This window comes from Scyliorhinus canicula, chromosome 20, assembly GCF_902713615.1.
Source record: "Scyliorhinus canicula chromosome 20, sScyCan1.1, whole genome shotgun sequence".
NCBI lineage: Eukaryota > Metazoa > Chordata > Chondrichthyes > Carcharhiniformes > Scyliorhinidae > Scyliorhinus > Scyliorhinus canicula.
The window spans coordinates 39235398-39255780 of NC_052165.1; the positions used below are offsets into that span (position 1 = coordinate 39235398).

General features: G+C 47.0%; 1 protein-coding gene across 3 annotated transcripts in view; it reads left to right on the forward strand.

The window, feature by feature from the left end:
• Positions 1 to 20383, forward strand: part of cracr2aa (calcium release activated channel regulator 2Aa) — a 123043-nt gene extending 102660 nt beyond the window's left edge. For 2 of the 3 annotated variants that reach the window (XM_038781279.1, XM_038781278.1), the window contains 5 exons: positions 2979 to 3060; positions 5015 to 5129; positions 6784 to 6885; positions 10778 to 10854; positions 18792 to 20383. In XM_038781279.1, coding sequence (XP_038637207.1) covers positions 2979 to 3060; positions 5015 to 5129; positions 6784 to 6885; positions 10778 to 10854; positions 18792 to 18882 — 467 coding nt within the window. In that variant the 3' untranslated portion in view covers positions 18883 to 20383. Of the gene's footprint in view, positions 1 to 2978; positions 3061 to 5014; positions 5130 to 6783; positions 6886 to 10777; positions 10855 to 18791 lie in introns of those variants that run through there. The other variant, XM_038781280.1, reaches the window with a different exon arrangement.

Here is a 20383-nt window from a genome sequence, read left to right on the forward strand (position 1 = left end):
CTGGAATCGGGTTTAGGGTCTGCGGGTCTGACTGGAATCGGGTTTAGGGTCTGCGGGTCTGACTGGAATCGGGTTTAGGGTCTGCGGGAGAGACTGGAATCAGGTTTAGGGTCTGCAGGTCCGACTGGAATCGGGTTTAGGGTCTGCGGGAGAGACTGGAATCGGGTTTAGGGTCTGCGGGTCCAACTGGAATCGGGTTTAGGGTCTGCGGGAGAGACTGGAATCGGGTTTAGGGGCTGCGGGAGAGACTGGAATCGGGTTTAGGGTCTGCGGGTCTGACTGGAATCGGGTTTAGGGTCTGCGGGTCTGACTGGAATCGGGTTTAGGGTCTGCGGGTCTGACTGGAATCGGGTTTAGGGTCTGCGGGTCTGACTGGAATCGGGTTTAGGGTCTGCGGGAGAGACTGGAATCAGGTTTAGGGTCTGCGGGAGAGACTGGAATCGGGTTTAGGGTCTGCGGGTCCGACTGGAATCGGGTTTGGGGTCTGCGGGAGAGACTGGAATCGGGTTTAGGGTCTGCGGGAGAGACTGGAATCGGGTTTAGGGTCTGCGGGAGAGACTGGAATCGGGTTTAGGGTCTGCGGGTCCGATTGGAATCGGGTTTAGGGTCTGCGGGAGAGACTGGAATCGGGTTTAGGGTCTGCGGGCCCAACTGGAATCGGGTTTAGGGTCTGCGGGAGTGACTGGAATCGGGTTTAGGGTCTGCGGGTCTGACTGGAATCGGGTTTAGGGTCTGCGAGTCCGACTGGAATCGGGTTTAGGGTCTGCGAGTCCGACTGGAATCGGGTTTAGGGTCTGCGGGAGAGACTGGAATCGGGTTTAGGGTCTGCGGGTCTGACTGGAATCGGGTTTAGGGTCTGCGGGTCTGACTGGAATCGGGTTTAGGGTCTGCGGGCCCAACTGGAATCGGGATTAGGGTCTGCGGGTCCGACTGGAATCGGGTTTAGGGTCTGCGGGAGAGACTGGAATCGGGTTTAGGGTCTGCGGGAGAGACTGGAATCGGGTTTAGGGTCTGCGGGAGAGACTGGAATCGGGTTTAGGGTCTGCGGGTCCGACTGGAATTGGGTTTAGGGTCTGCGGGAGAGACTGGAATCGGGTTTAGGGTCTGCGGGTCCAACTGGAATCGGGTTTAGGGGCTCTGGGTCCGACTGGAATCGGGTTTAGGGTCTGCGGGTCCGACTGGAATCGGGTTTAGGGTCTGCAGGTCCGACTGGAATCGGGTTTAGGGTCTGCGGGAGAGACTGGAATCGGGTTTAGGGTCTGCGGGAGAGACTGGAATTGGGTTTAGGGTCTGCGGATCTGACTGGAATCGGGTTTAGGGTCTGCGGGCCCAACTGGAATCGGGTTTAGGGTCTGCGGGAGAGACTGGAATCGGGTTTAGGGTCTGCGGGAGAGACTGGAATCGGGTTTAGGGTCTGCGGGAGAGACTGGAATCGGGTTTAGGGTCTGCGGGAGAGACTGGAATCGGGTTTAGGGTCTGCGGGTCCGACTGGAATCGGGTTTAGGGTCTGCGGGTCTGACTGGAATCGGGTTTAGGGTCTGCGGGAGAGACTGGAATCGGGTTTAGGGTCTGCGGGTCCAACTGGAATCGGGTTTAGGGTCTGCAGGTCCGACTGGAATCGGGTTTAGGGTCTGCGGGTCTGACTGGAATCGGGTTTAGGGTCTGCGGGAGAGACTGGAATCGGGTTTAGGGTCTGCGGGTCCGACTGGAATCGGGTTTAGGGTCTGCGGGTCCAACTGGAATCGGGTTTAGGGTCTGCGGGTCCGACTGGAATCGGGTTTAGGGTCTGCGGGAGAGACTGGAATCGGGTTTAGGGTCTGCGGGTCTGACTGGAATCGGGTTTAGGGTCTGCGGGAGAGACTGGAATCGGATTTAGGGTCTGCGGGAGAGACTGGAATCGGGTTTAGGGTCTGCGGGAGAGACTGGAATCGGGTTTAGGGTCTGCGGGCCCAACTGGAATCGGGTTAAGGGTCTGCGGGAGAGACTGGAATCGGGTTTAGGGTCTGCGGGTCCGACTGGAATCGGGTTTAGGGTCTGCGGGTCTGACAGGAATCAGGTTTCGAGTCTGCGGGAGAGACTGGAATCGGGTTTAGGGGCTCTGGGTGTGACTGGAATCGGGTTTAGGGTCTGCGGGTCCGACTGGAATCGGGTTTAGGGGCTCTGGGTGTGACTGGAATCGGGTTTAGGGGCTCTGGGTGTGACTGGAATCGGGTTTAGGGGCGCTGGGTGTGACTGGAATCGGGTTTAGGGGCTCTGGGTGGGACTGGAATCGGGTTTAGGGGCTCTGGGTGTGACTGGAATCGGGTTTAGGGGCTCTGGGTGTGACTGGAATCGGGTTTAGGGGCTCTGTGTGTGACTGGAATCGGGTTTAGGGTCTGCGGGAGAGACTGGAATCAGGTTTAGGGGCTCTAGGTGTGACTGGAATCGGGTTTAGGGGCTCTGGGTGTGACTGGAATCGGGTTTAGGGGCTCTGGGTGTGACTGGAATCGGGTTTAGGGGCTCTGGGTGTGACTGGAATCGGGTTTAGGGGCTCTGGGTGTGACTGGAATCGGGTTTAGAGGCTCTGGGTGTGACTGGAATCGGGTTTAGGGGCTCTGGGTGTGACTGGAATCGGGTTTAGGGGCTCTTGGTGTGTCTGGAATTGGGTTTAGGGGCTTTGGGTGTGACTGGAATCGGGTTTAGGGTCTGCGGGTCTGACAGGAATCAGGTTTCCAGTCTGCAGGTGTGTCTGGAATCGGGTTTAGGGGTTCTGGGTGTGACTGGAATCGGGTTTAGGATCTGCGGGTCTGACAGAAATCAGGTTTAGGGGCTGTGGGTGTGACTGGAATCACTGAACTCAAAGGTTTGAAATTGTATTCGCTCAGCCGTCTGGATCACTTACAGGGAAAAAAGCAAATAAGTTCTACCTCAATCGTAAATCCATTTCATCAAAGTATAATTTATAAATGCTTCTAAATTAAAGCTGTTTTTATTTCCAGGTATAGACTACCATGTGAAAACAGTAAATGTTGGTGACTGTATCCTGGCTCTGCAGCTCTGGGACACTGCGGGACAGGAACGGTGAGTTCATCTTAGTGTGGCTACATTCTAAGCCTGAGTATAAAAATCAAGGCCGACACTCCAGTGTGGTACGGGGAGGGAGTGCTGCACACTCTGAGGTGCCATCTTTCCGATGAGATGTTAAAGCTGGACCCTGTCTGCCCACTCGTGTGGATGTGAGACCCGTCTGTATTATTTTGAAGTAATGCACTTGAGGTGATCCTGGTCTCCTGGCCAATGTTTATCCCTCAACATGGCAAAAATAAACAGGGTTTTTATCAGTTTGCTGTTTGTGGGAGCTTGCTGTGTGTAAATTGGCTTGTGCGTTACAACAGTGACTACACTTCAAAAGTAGTTAATTGACTATTGGGCGATTTGGGAGTTCCTGAAGTTGTGAAAGTTGCTATAAGCCTCCCTTTATGGTGACTCTAAAGGTTCTGATTCAGAAAGTTAGTGCTATTCTATCCTGGTCTGCAGAATCACTCAGTTCCACACCATTCCATTAGAATATGATTCCTGGAATAGCTGAGCTTGTTGTCCATCCCTAGGGTCCCTGAGAAGGTGATAAGATCCCTTCCATTGCCACTGAGTAACTTGCTTGGCCATTTCAGAGAGTTAAACAGAGCGTGAGCTGGAGTAACTGGAAAGACTGCAGGTTTCCTTCCTTGATGAGCAGCAATGGACACGTTGGAATTCAATGGTCGCTTTTGCTGTCCTAACCAGATTTATTATTGTGCAACCAGCTGTGACAGGATTCCAACTCCCAACCTCTGAATTACCCGGCCAGGACTGGAACCATTATCTTCTGTAATCCATACCGCAGCACAGAAACAGACCACCAGAAATTCCATTCTAGTCCAATAACAATAATCTTTAAGTTACATATTTCCCTCGTTGTGAGAAGAGAATTATTGATCTTTTAGGTACATGTCTGGACATTGCTGATTTGTTTCTGGGTCTTGCAGATATGTGTCTTGCTCCATCACCCTCTCTCTCTTCAGGCACCATGAACTGAAAAGGGTTTTGGCAACCATGGACTCCTGTGTTGATCCATGACGACATTTGGTAAAGTACTGCAGTGGTTTATTGTTGCCTTCTATAGACTGCATTTACGATAGACACTCCAATCTCTCTCCATGATATGGTGGCTGGCCAGAATCCCCCCCCCCCCCCCTCCAATGTTACCACCTGCAATATCTTCTTGAAAGGATTTTTAAGTTGATAGTCAACCCGTTTGGCTGCATTATGAACATACTTTCCATGGTCATCATGTCCTGGAGTGGGACTGGAGTCCGAAGCCTCTGACTGACAGGCAGGGATGCTAACCACTGCATTGCAAGACCTCCTGCCCATCAATAAGACGCATATTTCCACCTCTGTGATATCACTTAGCTCTTCCCCTGTCTGAGCTCGTCTGGTGGTGAAACACTTATCTGTGCTCCTCTGGGGTTGCCTATTCCAATGCTCTCCTGGCTGACCTCGCACCATGTACTCTGCATCAAGACGAACCTATCCAAAACTCTGCCAGCCCATGGTCCAACTCTCGCCAAACCCAGTTACCTGTCCTATTTCCACCCGCCTTGTATGCCATGGTGTCAAATGTTGTTTGGTAATCACTCTTGTGAGGTGCCTTGGGATGTTTAATGTGCTGTATAAATACAAGAAGTTCTTGTAGATTTGCCTTTGGCACCTGCAGCCACTCAGCTTTATGGCATGAACTCTTTAGCAATGGGGATTGGTGGCAATCTATCAGAGATTGGTGCATCTATTACATCTAATCATCTATTAATATCCATCAGTGGTTCAATGTGGACAAATGAGAAGTATTTTTTGCTTTAACTTTTAACTATATTTTGTGAATTAAGAAAGACAATAGCAAATCTTTGAAGCTAATATTTTGGAATAAGCCTTTTCAATCTTTCCTTTGGGTACATTTATTGTTAAATACTGTACGATGACTTGTTTAATGTTGCAGGTTTCGTAGTGTTACCAAGCAGTTCTTCCGTAAGGCCGATGGAGTTGTTCTGATTTACGACATCACAACTGCAATAAGCTTTCACGCCGTTCGCCAATGGCTGCAGAGTGTGCAGGTTCCGTCACTCGATCCTCTTGTTCTTTGTCACTACACAGATCCTGCTTAAGTAGTTCTACATCATGGTGCCAAATTTAGCTTAATTTTGTCTTTTATCCTTCATGGTATATTAATGTTATCAAATTAGCAGTGTCATCGTCACTGAGGCCAGCACACTGATGCTTTTGATTTAAGGTGAAGCTTTGTGTGAATCGCAAAGGTCGCTGTCCTTCCTCAGAGGACTCAGCCTAGGATAGATTCTTCCAGACAAGCTGTGCATTAGGATTGTGTCGCACGCCCCCCCAAACCCTGAACAGCAAGACAATCAACCCAAATTGTGAAGCAGCTGCCTCGCTGTGTTAAATGTGCTGATTGCCCAGGCTGCCAGCAACATTTTATTCATAAAGTGGATTAGTTTATTTAAAATATTGAGCATCGAGCGTCCCTCATCTGTAGACATTGATACAGGATGACTACAACAGTTGCTGGCAGCAATGTTACCAAATATAACCTAAGCAGTTTATGGTGTCTGTGACTATTGTTAATGGGTTTGAATGTTGCATGTGAAATAATTATTGACGATATGCATGGCACAGTGCAGTATGAACACTGAACACAACGCCAAAAGAGAGGGTGAGCACTGTACTCAGTTCCAAATAATTGATCTCACTGGATAGAAGAGCTGTTTATGAATGTTTCAGAGAAAGATATTCAGTTATTGGGGTTCAGAGAAGGGCTAAACAGTTGATTTCAGAATTTTAAAGAATGATTGATATCCCCGGTATTTTCTCTCATGATTTTGGGTAGGCATTTGAATGAAGTGTTTAAATTATGAAAGATTTTGACAGAATTGGAACTGAGTGAATTATTCTACTATGTTCAAAATTTAAGTACGTGGGGCCATTTGAATAAACTAATCAGAACAAAAATAAGTAGGAAATGTCAGAGGAACCTTTTTACTAAAAGGGGGATGAATGTGTGGAACAGATTACAGACATGGGGCGGAACGACGAGCATTCGAAGAATGAGCAATGTAGGGATTCAGAGTAGTTAGAATTGCAGCAAGGGAACATTATGGCTAGGAGAGTTCAATGGGCTGAAGGGAACTGGATAGGAGGGCTCAATGAAAGGAAGGGGGTTAGATAGGAGGTCTCAATGGGAACAGGATAGGAGGGCTCAATGGGCTGAAGGGAACTGGATAGGAGGGCTCAATGAGCAGGGGTTAGATAAGGGGGCTCAATGGGAATAGGATAGGAGGGCTCAATGGGCTGCAGGAAACTAGATAGGAGGGCTTGATGGGTTTAAGGCAACTGGATAGGAGGACTTGATGGGCTGAAGGGAACTGGATAGGAGGGCTTGATGAGCTGAAGGGAACTGGATAGGAGAGCTTGATGATCTGAAGGGAACTGGATAGGAGAGCTCGATGAGCTGAAGGGAACTGGATAGGAGAGCTTGATGATCTGAAGGGAACTGGATAGGAGGGCTCAATGAAAGGAAGGGAGTTAGATAGGAGGTCTCAATGGGAACAGGATAGGAGGGCTCAATGGGCTGAAGGGAAGACACTTTTGTATCCAGTGGTCTATATCAGTTCAGTAATATTCAGCTCTGAGGCTGAGTGTGGGAAGCTGTATTAATTTGTGTTGAGGATGTGATGTGGAGTTATGTGTTCACAGGATGGAGCGGGTCCTGAAGTTGTAATCCTTCTACTGGCCAATAAAACTGATCTGGAAGATGAGCGACAGGTTGCCAGTGACGAGGGACGGCGATTGGCAAAGGTTTGCATTCTAAGATCTGTATCCCTAACGCTTCAAAAACACCTGTAAAGCTTTCCAAATATTTTTTCAATCAAAAATGGCCACTTGAGGAGTGGGAAGATGTAAGTATGGAAGTGGAGATTGTGCAGGAACAGAGTCCAGCACAATGATCCATTTCAAAAGGTGATTGGTCCAACTCCGAGGTGCTGAATGACCAGTTGAAGAAGAGTCACATGGACTGGACGCGATTCAGTGACTACAATGTGCCCGGCGTGAATCCGGATATGTGGGTGAATAGCAGGAAAGGCCAAAATCGAGATTTGCGCCGGGTGGGAACCGTTTTGTGATTCTCCTCATCCACTACCGATGGTAAGTTCTGGGTCACGCCCAAAATTGGTGAGAATATCATTAACTCTCATTTGCATTCATTTCAATCTCGTTAACGAGATTGAAGTCGAACACAGCGGCCTCCCGAGGATTGCCCAACTCCCCAACAGGAACTCACACAGGAGTCGTTTAATACTCCTTTTCAAAAACATGAAGCTGGCGCAATGGCTACTGAGGGGAAGTGAGGATGTAAGTAGCCATTTCCATTTTCCGGCATGCAGCTGCAGGGCACCAGGACAAAGAACACCCGTGGCTGTTATAGCTGATGAAGCTGGTGCGGAGACCGGAGACCGAGGTGGAGACCACCTATCATTGAGTGGTACATCGGCCTGCTGAAATTACGATTCCGATGCCTGTACCACTCTGCTGGTGCCCTGCAGTCTACCCCCCCAGAGGGTCTCCTGCTTTGTGGTGGTCTGAGAATCCCACCCTATGTCTCAGTCACTGAGGGGCGGGTCTCAAACGCAGATGGACATTGCAGAGGCACTGCAGAGCATGGCCCAATCACAGCGGGCATGGATACCAGGGAGCAGACAATGGGAATCTTCCAGGCCTGGCAGCGGCAGATGACTCAGAGCCCTCTGGAGCTCACTCCAGCTGCCCCTCCATCCCATGCAGCCCCCCCGTGGGCCCTATGGGCACCATCAAGGAGGAAGAAGTGCTGGAGGTCGACCCGAGGCCTGCCACCAAGGAGACGACGCCGGTCTCCATTTCTTCCAAATTTCCCCCTCCTGCCCATCTCAAGGGCAGCGGGCAGAACTGGGTGCCACAGAGGCACCAGTGACACTAGTAAGTCGGATCCCCGGCCCTCGGATCCCTCCCCCCCCCCCCCCCCCCCCCCCCCCCTCCTCCCCAACTCCAGGTCCTCCAAAAGACATCCACCAAGGGCATCAAAGGCCACAGTGCATGGAAAGCACCAGGCTGCCTCCACCTCTAATGTGTATCCTGGGGACGCACCCAGACATAGCACTCAGCCACGAAAGATAAAGAGAGAGGAGAACCAAGTGGGCACTTGTAAGCGTCACTATCTATAATTAGGGGGAATGGAAATCTGTCAAAGTAAAATGTTCACTATTGAAACATATCACACCTCATACATGTGCAGCCTCTGTCACGTTAATCTTCACAGCAGGCCTAACCACACCCTCCTCGGGCTCATCCACCAGCCCCTCCTGGACCGCCTCCTCATTGATGACGACAAGGCTGCGTGTCCCTCCTTCTCCTTCTCTTCCAGCTTGCTCTGCAGTGCCTCGGTAATGTCCATCTGCGTTTGAGACCTGCCGTTCAGTGACTGGGACATAGGGCGGGATTCTCTCAGCCTGGGGCTAGGCCGGAGCATCCCTGTGACCGGTGGGAATCGAGCCACGCCGCCCCGACACCAGGATGCGATTCTCCGGTGGTTGCTGCGGCGCCGGTTGGGGGCCTCTCTACGCGACCCCTTGCCGATTCTCGGCCCAGAATGGGCCAAGCGGCCGTCGAAACCCGAGTCCCGCCGGCACCTTTCACACCAGCTCTCAGCCGGCAGGACCTCCGCATGGAAGGGTCCGGGGGCGGCCTCCGATGTGACCTGGCCCGCGATATGGTCCCACCGATCGGCGGGCTGGCCTCTCTGGCTGGGGGCTTCCTTTCTTGCGCACCGGCCCCTCAAGCCCTGCGCCATGTTGCGTCGGGGTCGGTGCGGAGAAGGGAGCCACTACGCATGCGCTGACCCTGTGGCGCCCAGTTCATGCCAGGATCAGGATATAAAATTTTATCAAATAAAGCCCCCCCGGAACTTGTTAAAAAAAAAATAAAATGAGTAAAATAAATGAAAAAAATAAAAATGTAATGAATAAAATAAATGAATAAAAACCACTACAGAACTTGTAAACCAAAAAGCTGAAACCGTTTTTAAAAATAGCGGCCGCACTGCACATGCGTTCCCGATTTGCGCATGCGCACCAATTATTGTGCGCGCATACGCAATGTGGCTGAATTTTTTTAACATGTTCGCGGAATACGCATGCACGCCGATCATCGTGCACACATGCGCAATGCGGCCAAAATTTTTTGACATGTTCGCGGAATGCACATGCGCACCGATCATTGTGCGCGCATGCGCAATGCGGCCAAATTTTTTTTTTGACATGATCCCGGCCCTTGCAGCCAACCTTATGAAAAGCCGGCTGCTGTGTGGGGATTTGCGCGATCGGGAGCGCCGTGGACAACGGCTCTGCGACCCTCCCGACACCTGCCCGCGACCCACCCGCAGGTCGCGCCCCTAACTTTGAAGAACACTGGGTTAAATGAACTATTCAGGCGATTCTGTCAGGAGGGTGTACATTATCAGTCAGACCTTGCCTTGCATGTTTATCAGGTGCAATTTCTTTGCTCATTCACTTTTGGGCCCCAGTGTGCTACCATTTCCAATTCTTTTAGCTTTCTTTCTGCCTCACTGCTTCCTACAGATGTTACCAATTCGTGAATGGGAACAGAATGACTCGATCTGGGATCAGTGCGGGGGGTATAATGTGAAGAATTTGCTTAATGCTGCTGCCATGTCCTGATTTACACCCATAATACTTGTATTCACATTATCCTTTAAGGATTATAGGGACTTAGACATTAAATGCTCCCAGAAAATGTTTTTTCTGAAGAGAATTACAGAATCTTTACAGTACAGGAGGCCATTCAGCCCATCGAGTCTGTACTGGCTCTCTGAAAGAACATGCTACCAAGTTCCACCCCCCAGACGTATCCCCGTAACGCTGCACATTCTCCTTATTGAATACCTCAATCGAAGCTGTCTCCACCACCCTCTCAGGAAGTTCGTTCCAGATTCTAGCCACCCTCTGGATGAAAAATACTTTTCCTGACATCAAATCTGTGACATTATCATAAATGTAAAGAACTGTAAGGGTTAATGTAATGTCTAAATCAACCACTAGAGAGAGCTAGATGTACAACTATATAAGGCATCGATGCTAAGCCTCGTGCATGAAAGGTTGAGGAGAAAGCTAGAGGACAGACTGAAGGAAATATAGTGTGAGTGAGAGCTGATCACAGTTAATGTAGTAGCGTAGAGATTAGTTGTAGATGAGTGTAGATTATATGTTTAGTATTAACTATTATATGTCGAATCCAATTAAGTAGTGTTAATACATTTATAGCTTTGTTCAAGTTAAAAGCTATTTGTGGTCTTTGTGAACATTATGCCAACCATCCTTAAATTAGCAACACAGAATACTACAACTTCTACCTGTTTTCTCCATTATTTTGAATCTGCCCTCTAATTTGTAATGCTGTCTTGCATAGGAACTGTCTCTCACTACTTACCCTGTCCATACCCCTCGGGATCTTTAATACCTCTATTAAGTATCCTTTCAGTCTTTGTTTCTCCTTTTCTTGCGGGCCTCATCTAATCCTCCTGTTAATTATCTAGGGCTATTTTTGGCTAAGTTGCCTCCATGACTATTGAATTATGCATGTACTTAGTTATTGTCACAGGAATCTGAAGCAGGTTTATTATTCTTTTCCCTTTTTGCAGGAATGTAATTTGCCTTTTTATGAATGCAGTGCTTTCTCGGGCATCAATATAACTGAATCCATGATGCATTTGGCCAGGTAAGATAGGTTATTGAATCAAAAGATGGCAAAGATCTGAGAGTAAGTCACTGATTTGTATATTTCACTGGATTTAAATATTTAAAGCTGTTTTTCCCCAGCGAAGTGGAGAATGTTGTGTACTTTCTGGTTTGCTATAGACTCATCTCAGAGCAATGCAGAGATGAACATTGTAATACATCTACAACAGATTTATTTACAATACTTTAAATAGCTCAATAGTTACAGGATTTCTACGCACGCTCTCAGTCCAGATGCCAGTACCTTCAGTACGGTGTCGGTAACTTAAGCTCCCTAGCTCCACCTACTGGCTTAAGCAATTAAGTACAGAGAACATAGATCAGTGAACAAACTAACATAATCAAACGCAGATCAATTAAACCATTGAACACTACAGAGGCATTGGGCTAGAATCTCCACTGTCAGGATTCTCCGTTGCCCCGGCAGCCTGACAGCGTGAGGCTGTCCACAATGGGAAACCCCATTGGCCTGCTGGTGAGATGGGGAATCCTGCCCAATAAAACTAAACCTTAACTCTTGACGAAACCTTTGTTTCCACCTCATGTCCAAATGCAGAGTACCACAGAGTGAGCAGATAACAAGCTTCATAAATATTAGATATTGCCCCGGTACTGACATCTAAAATCAGTGTTAATGCTGCATGCTTTATAAAAATTAAATAGCTTAGAATTGTTTAAAAAGTATTACGCTCTAGATTTTTACACTTTTCCTTTGTAACCAAGGATTAATATTGATGCTAAAGTTGCAAAGATCAGAAAGTTAGAACTTAGAAGCCAATTATTTTTAAATATTTATGGAAGATTTATCCTTTGTCACAGGTGAATCGTCCAAGCATTTTAATGCAAATGTTTTATTTATTTAGGTTTTGCACGTTCTCTTTATCACACACATATATCAATTGATGTTTAAAATGATAATATTAGATGGTGTTGAAAATATTCGCCTGGAGTAGACAAAATAGTATGGTAGATTCCCAGTGACTGTAATGTTTATTTTATTGTAATGGTTTGAAGAGGAAGACATTAACAGTGCTACAGGCAGCCCAATAGCTCTCCTTCCATGGTCAGTATTGTCATTGAGGCAAGGATCATTGGCCACACCACTGGGAGAACTCTGAAATCTGCTTTAAACACTGATGGAGCATAAGTTACTCGGTGTAAATCAGGAACATGGATATCTCAGTGAGTGAATTTATCTGCACAGGGAAAATACAACAAATTCCATTAATTTGCCAACAAAGGCCTTTCGTGAGGAAAATGTCACCTGTGAATCTGTAATGTTATAAATATCATTAGGTCAAGCATGAAAATACAAGATTGTGGCTTCACTATTGATCAGACAAAGATTTTGGGATATACTTAATTTTGAAGATTTGACATAGAACTGTGGAGTTGGGATGCAGTCCAAAGATGCTCTAATAGAATGGTACAACAGATGAGAGGGGCTGAATGGTCTTTTCTTCTGTTCCTCTTAGCTCTGAATCAAGTGCTGTAAATCTTTGGATTATTAAATGGCTTTGAAGCAGATATTGACCTTTTGTACAATGGGTCAAAGACGAGTCCACCTCTGGGTGGAGTCTGAACTCTTTTGCTGTTGGGTTACATGCTGGATACCATGCTGGATACCATGCTGCATACCATGCTGGATACCATGCTGGATACCATGCTGCATACCATGCTGCATACCATGCTGGATACCATGCTGGACACCATGCTGCATACCATGCTGGATACCATGCTGCATACCATGCTGCATAACATGCTGCATACCATGCTGGATACCATGCTGCATACCATGCTGGATACCATGCTGCATACCATGCTGCATACCATGCTGGATACCATGCTGGACACCATGCTGCATACCATGCTGGATACCATGCTGCATACCATGCTGCATACCATGCTGCATACCATGCTGCATACCATGCTGGATACCATGCTGGATACCATGCTGGATACCATGCTGCATACCATGCTAGATACCATGCTGGATACCATGTGGGATAACATGCTGGATGCCATGCTGGATACCATGCTGGATACCATGCTGCATACCATGCTGGATACCATGCTGCATGCCATGCTGGATACCATGCTGCATACCATGCTGCATAACATGCTGGATACCATGCTGCATACCATGCTGCATACCATGCTGGATACCATGCTGCATACCATGCTGCATAACATGCTGGATACCATGCTGCATACCATGCTGCATAACATGCTGGATACCATGCTGCATACCATGCTGGATACCAGGCTGGATACCATGCTGCATAACATGCTGCATAACATGCTGCATACCATGCTGCATACCATGCTGGATACCATGCTGCATACCATGCTGGATACCATGCTGCATACCATGCTGCATACCATGCTGCATACCATGCTGCATACCATGCTGCATACCATGCTGGATACCATGCTGCATACCATGCTGGATACCATGCTGCATACCATGCTGCATAACATGCTGGATACCATGCTGCATACCATGCTGCATACCATGCTGCATACCATGCTGGATACCATGCTGCATACCATGCTGCATAACATGCTGGATACCATGCTGCATACCATGCTGCATACCATGCTGCATACCATGCTGCATACCATGCTGCATAACATGCTGGATACCATGCTGCATACCATGCTGCATACCATGCTGGATACCATACTGGATACCATGCTGGATACCATGCTGCATACCATGCTGGATACCATGCTGCATACCATGCTGGATACCATGCTGCATACCATGCTGGATACCATGCTGCATACCATGCTGCATACCATGCTGGATACCATGCTGCATACCATGCTGGATACCATGCTGCATACCAGGCTGGATACCATGCTGGATACCATGCTGCATACCATGCTGCATAACATGCTGCATACCATGCTGCATACCATGCTGGCACCATGCTGGATACCATGCTGCATGCCATGCAGGATACCATGCTGCATAACATGCTGCATACCATGCTGCATACCATGCTGGATAACATGCTGGATACCATGCTGCACTAACATGCTGGATACCATGCTGGATACCATGCTGGATACCATGCTGAATACCATGCTGCATACCATGCTGGATACCATGCTGGATACCATGCTGGATACCATGCTGCATACCATGCTGCATACCATGCTGGATACCATGCTGCATAACATGCTGGATACCATGCTGCATACCATGCTGGATACCATGCTGCATAACATGCTGCATACCATGCTGCATACCATGCTGCATAACATGCTTGATACCATGCTGGATACCACGCTGCATAACATGCTGCATACCATGCTGGATACCATGCTGCATAACATGCTGCATACCATGCTGCATACCATGCTGCCTACCATGCTGGATACCATGCTGCATAACATGCTGCATACCATGCTGGATACCATGCTGCATACCATGCTGGATAACATGCTGGATACCATGCTGCATACCATGCTGCATACCATGCTGGATACCATGCTGCATACCATGCTGCATAACATGCTGGATACCATGCTGCATACCATGCTGCATAACATGCTGCATACCATGCTGGATACCATGCTGGATACCATGCTGCATAACATGCTGCATACCATGCTGGATAACATGCTGCATACCATGCTGGATACCATGCTGCATACCATGCTGCATACTATGCTGGATACAATGCTGCATACCATGCTGCATACCATGCTGGATACCATGCTGGATACCATGCTGGATACCATGCTGCATACCATGCTGCATACTATGCTGGATACAATGCTGCATACCATGCTGGATACCATGCTGCATACCATGCTGCATACTATGCTGGATACAATGCTGCATACCATGCTGCATACCATGCTGGATACCATGCTGGACACCATGCTGCATACCATGCTGGATACCATGCTGCATACCATGCTGCATAACATGCTGCATACCATGCTGGATACCATGCTGCATACCATGCTGGATACCATGCTGCATACCATGCTGCATACCATGCTGGATACCATGCTGGACACCATGCTGCATACCATGCTGGATACCATGCTGCATACCATGCTGCATACCATGCTGCATACCATGCTGCATACCATGCTGGATACCATGCTGGATACCATGCTGGATACCATGCTGCATACCATGCTAGATACCATGCTGGATACCATGTGGGATAACATGCTGGATGCCATGCTGGATACCATGCTGGATACCATGCTGCATACCATGCTGCATACCATGCTGGATACCATGCTGCATACCATGCTGCATAACATGCTGGATACCATGCTGCATACCATGCTGCATACCATGCTGCATACCATGCTGGATACCATGCTGCATACCATGCTGCATAACATGCTGGATACCATACTGGATACCATGCTGGATACCATGCTGCATACCATGCTGGATACCATGCTGCATACCATGCTGGATACCATGCTGCATACCATGCTGGATACCATGCTGCATACCATGCTGCATACCATGCTGGATACCATGCTGCATACCATGCTGGATACCATGCTGCATACCATGCTGGATACCATGCTGGATACCATGCTGCATACCATGCTGCATAACATGCTGCATACCATGCTGCATACCATGCTGGCACCATGCTGGATACCATGCTGCATGCCATGCAGGATACCATGCTGCATAACATGCTGCATACCATGCTGCATACCATGCTGGATAACATGCTGGATACCATGCTGCACTAACATGCTGGATACCATGCTGGATACCATGCTGGATACCATGCTGGATACCATGCTGCATACCATGCTGGATACCATGCTGGATACCATGCTGGATACCATGCTGCATACCATGCTGCATACCATGCTGGATACCATGCTGCATAACATGCTGGATACCATGCTGCATACCATGCTGGATACCATGCTGCATAACATGCTGCATACCATGCTGCATACCATGCTGCATAACATGCTTGATACCATGCTGGATACCACGCTGCATAACATGCTGCATACCATGCTGGATACCATGCTGCATAACATGCTGCATACCATGCTGCCTACCATGCTGGATACCATGCTGCATAACATGCTGCATACCATGCTGGATACCATGCTGCATACCATGCTGGATAACATGCTGGATACCATGCTGCATACCATGCTGCATACCATGCTGGATACCATGCTGCATACCATGCTGCATAACATGCTGGATACCATGCTGCATACCATGCTGCATAACATGCTGCATACCATGCTGGATACCATGCTGGATACCATGCTGCATAACATGCTGCATACCATGCTGGATAACATGCTGCATACCATGCTGGATACCATGCTGCATACCATGCTGCATACTATGCTGGATACAATGCTGCATACCATGCTGCATACCATGCTGGATACCATGCTGGATACCATGCTGGATACCATGCTGCATACCATGCTGCATACTATGCTGGATACAATGCTGCATACCATGCTGGATACCATGCTGCATACCATGCTGCATACTATGCTGGATACAATGCTGCATACCATGCTGCATACCATGCTGGATACCATGCTGGATACCATGCTGGATACTATGCTGGATACCATGCTGCATACGATGCTGGATAACATGCTGCACACCATGCTGGATACCATGCTGGATACCATGTGGGACTTTAAATCCATTATCCCTGTTGGTTTGGAAGCACGATACTCAGACCAGAGCACACATTCACATATATTAAGACGTAGCATTAAACAGAAGAAAAACAATCAGGTGCATAGAAATTACTACATGGCATCTCTTGTTAATGTTTATCCTCCACAGGAGTACCATCTTAATTCTGTGAACCCGCCCTGCTCCTGTGCTCGCTTATATACAGGTGGCAGCCGTTAGAATGTGCTGGGAGGGTTGTATTGCAAACAGTAACTTGCACTGAGCCATGCAAGTCCACTTTCCCCAGTGCATCATTCCCAGCTTCTGCAGCTTGTCCTTACAACCCGGGTGTCTGATCCACAGCTTCGGTTTAGTTATTCTTCACTAAATCCTACTATTTTCTGGCAATCCTAGTCTGACTGTCTGCTTTGTGCTCGGGTTGCATCGCACTTGCTGTCCATCACTGGCTGCAGCCTGATTGAGCTCTGTTCAGCTGAAGCATTCGCAGTTCCACAAAATGTTTGCTCTCTGTTCTCTCCCCTTTAGCAGGGAACCCCGGTGATACTTCTCACTGCATCTCATGAGCAGCCAATGGCAACTCTCTGGATGGGGTGGGTGAACTGCAGCTTGAAATGTGCTGGGAGATCAATATTTACCTGAAACCTTTCTCCACCTGATCTCTGGAGTAATATTAGCTGAACCTCACTCACTCTGTCTGCTTCTGCTACCTGAGGTCAGCAAAACACCACTGGCTTGATTAACCTGCGCGCTTTAAATGCATCCTAATTTTAGCTTGAATTATGGATCCTGAATGGTTACTCGCAACTAATGTAAGACTAAATGATCAGTGATTACCTGCTCACCCTCCTCTCCTTTCTGGAATGAAGGTATTTTACATCCTGTTTCATCGCACAGTTTGCACATTTTAATGTGTTGATAGAGAGAGAGGGATGAGCTGTTATTTCTGCCCTAGTCTGAAGTTCCAAAGACTTTCTGGAATTTTTTATAAGGAACAATACTCATTCAATGATATAACGGCCAAAAGAGACCTTGCCTTACACTTTCTGAACTCAGTCTTCCCTAACATCTCTTTTAGAGGTTTCACATTTTATTCTCAGTTAAATGATATATCGCTCCTTCACCATGACTGTCGCTAGTAGTTACACTATCTCATCCTTTCAGAAATTGAATCTTGTAACAGAGTTCTGTCCATGCATAATCAGAATAGACAAACATATAGCCATTCAACAAAAAACAATTGTGTCTATTATTCGAGCAATACAGGAAATAACCAGCTAGTAGTGATTGACACACAAGTCATTCTGCGAATATTGTTTATTTCAGCATGTTCTGCACAAGCTGCCTTTTAATCTCAAAATGGAGTCCTGATCATAAAATGGGTTCTTTAATGAAACAATTCCTGTTAACTTACTGACCAGGAGGATTGGGAGAATGTGACCAGAGCCTCTCCTCTCTCCTCTTTCACTTCCTGCCAGGGATATTTTCTGTTGTTTGATTATGATTTGTGGAGGGGCAGGTGGGGATGGTGCGGAGGGTGGGGGGGGGGGGGGGGGGGGGGGGGGGGTGAGCACAGGGCATTAAGGAATGGGGCAAAGAGTAGTTTTCACTGATAGTTTTTATGTTCTGGTAGTTGCAAGCTTTTCAAATAATTAGCTTGCAGGCCAATGCACGGTAGCACAGTAGCTAGCACTGTTGCTTCTCCCGGGTTCGATTCCCGGCTTGGGTCACTGTCTGTGCGGAGTCTGCTCGCTCTCCCCGCGTCTGCGTGGGTTTCCTCCGGGTACTCCGGTTTCCTCCCACAAGTCCCGAAATACGTGTTTGTTAGGTGAATTAGACATTCTGAAATCTCCTTCAGTGCACCCGAACAGGCGCCGGAGTGTGGCGGAGTAAGGGATTTACACAGTAACTTCACTGCAGTGTTAATGTAAGCCTACTTGTGACACTAATCATAATAATAATTATTATTAACTGTTCTCCCCTCGCCCATCACCCCAAAATGAAACTATTAAGTTCTGATAATCAGCTCTGATGTGATGGGGTGATGGTAGCTGAATGTGCCGGACTATTCCACACTTCCAATTATTAATCACCTCTGCTTCATTCCCAATTACTTGCAGGGACTTTTTTATTATGAAGTTCCTCGTTTATATTTTCCAAATTTCTGAGAGAATTATTTCTGAAACTCCCAGCTCGCTGTTTATTGTGACGGAACATTTATTTGTCTGTTTGTTTAGGCTTCTGATGGAACTTGAAGATAAGGAGAAGGAGAAGACTGTTGAGCTGAGAGAAGACTCCCCCCAACAGAAAACCTGCTGTGCAAAATAATGATGAGGATTTAACGCATCTGATCACCAGTGGAGTCTTCGAATCACCTGAGAGGATGAGAAACACACTTTGTAATTTTATATATTCCGCTGTTGGCAATTGTAGTGAATGTCAGAATGACTAATGGAAACCACACTTCAGTCAGATTTGCCAGCTGGTGATTTTACTGTTGAATTCCTCAGCTAAAGTGATGCTGTTTAAAGGATGTTTGGTTGCAATTGGGGAATTCTCTGCATTTTTAAATTCTTGCAACAAATGCAATGGAACCATTAATATAGCAACGAATGGACTGACAGGCTAGACACAGTGGGAGTTTCAAATTGAACCACCAGTGAAGCAAGCCATGGAACTTTGAGTGACATCACTTGCGTCTTGCTTGGACAAATTCTGTGCCCCTTAAATCTCTGGCATGGGTTCTTTTCTTTAATTAATTCCTTCATGGGATTTGGGCGTCGCTGGCAATGCCAACATTTGTTGCCTATCTCTAACTGCCCTTGAAGTGGGTAGTTTGCTCAGCCATTCCAGAGGGCTGCCGTGAGTCAGCCACATCGCTGTGGACCTGGAGTCACACACGTAGGCCAGACCAGGTAAGAACGGCAGATTTCCTTCCAGAGTGAACCAGGTGGGTTTTTAACGTCAATTCCTCGTCATCGATGCCGAGACTGGCTTTCAATTCCAGATTTTATTAATTGAATTGAAATTCTATTATCTGTTGCGATGGGATTTGAACCCATGTCCCGGGAGTGTTAATCTGGACCTCTGGATTACAAACCCAGTGACATTACGAATACGCCACTACCTCCCAAATTGTGTCACACGCCTTAAGCAAAAGAAGTTTGGAAAATAATTTTTTCAAATGCTGCGCTGCTCTTGAAAATGAAAAGACCTGCGAATGTGGAAGAAACTCGATGACAGCGAGGATATTATCAGCCAGATAAGCGGAAGACAGACTTTTCCAAGTAAACCTTCAGATGATCCATTAGAACCATTGAAGATATTTCCCGTGGAATATTTACCTGACTTTATTTAAAGTGATTCTCAGATTTGGTGCTGTTGTGCGGGTTAAATTAGCATCAGAAATATTTAGTCTGATTAGAATTTTCATTACTGACAGAATTAATTGGACTATTTTACTTATAACAAACTGCCATTCTGACACTCTTACAATGTGGATTTTGGTTAGTTTTATGGGTATTATAAAAGAGAAGTCAATATTTTCCCTACAACCTGCTGGACTTTCTTATGTTTACAGTACTAACCCTTTTAGCCTTTTGATTTTCCACCTTGTTTGTACAAAAATGTGTTATAGGAGGACCTATAGTTCCCAATGGAAAGACTGGGGCTGAGAGATGGTTATATTCATTTAGCACAGTCAAAATGTGCAGTCATTGACACTTTTAAAACTGTTTTTCTCGGCATGTTCTTGTGTCAGAACTAGTGTTTATTTAATGTCATGTACAGTGTTTTACATATATATATATTTAAAATTGCAATCTTGTCA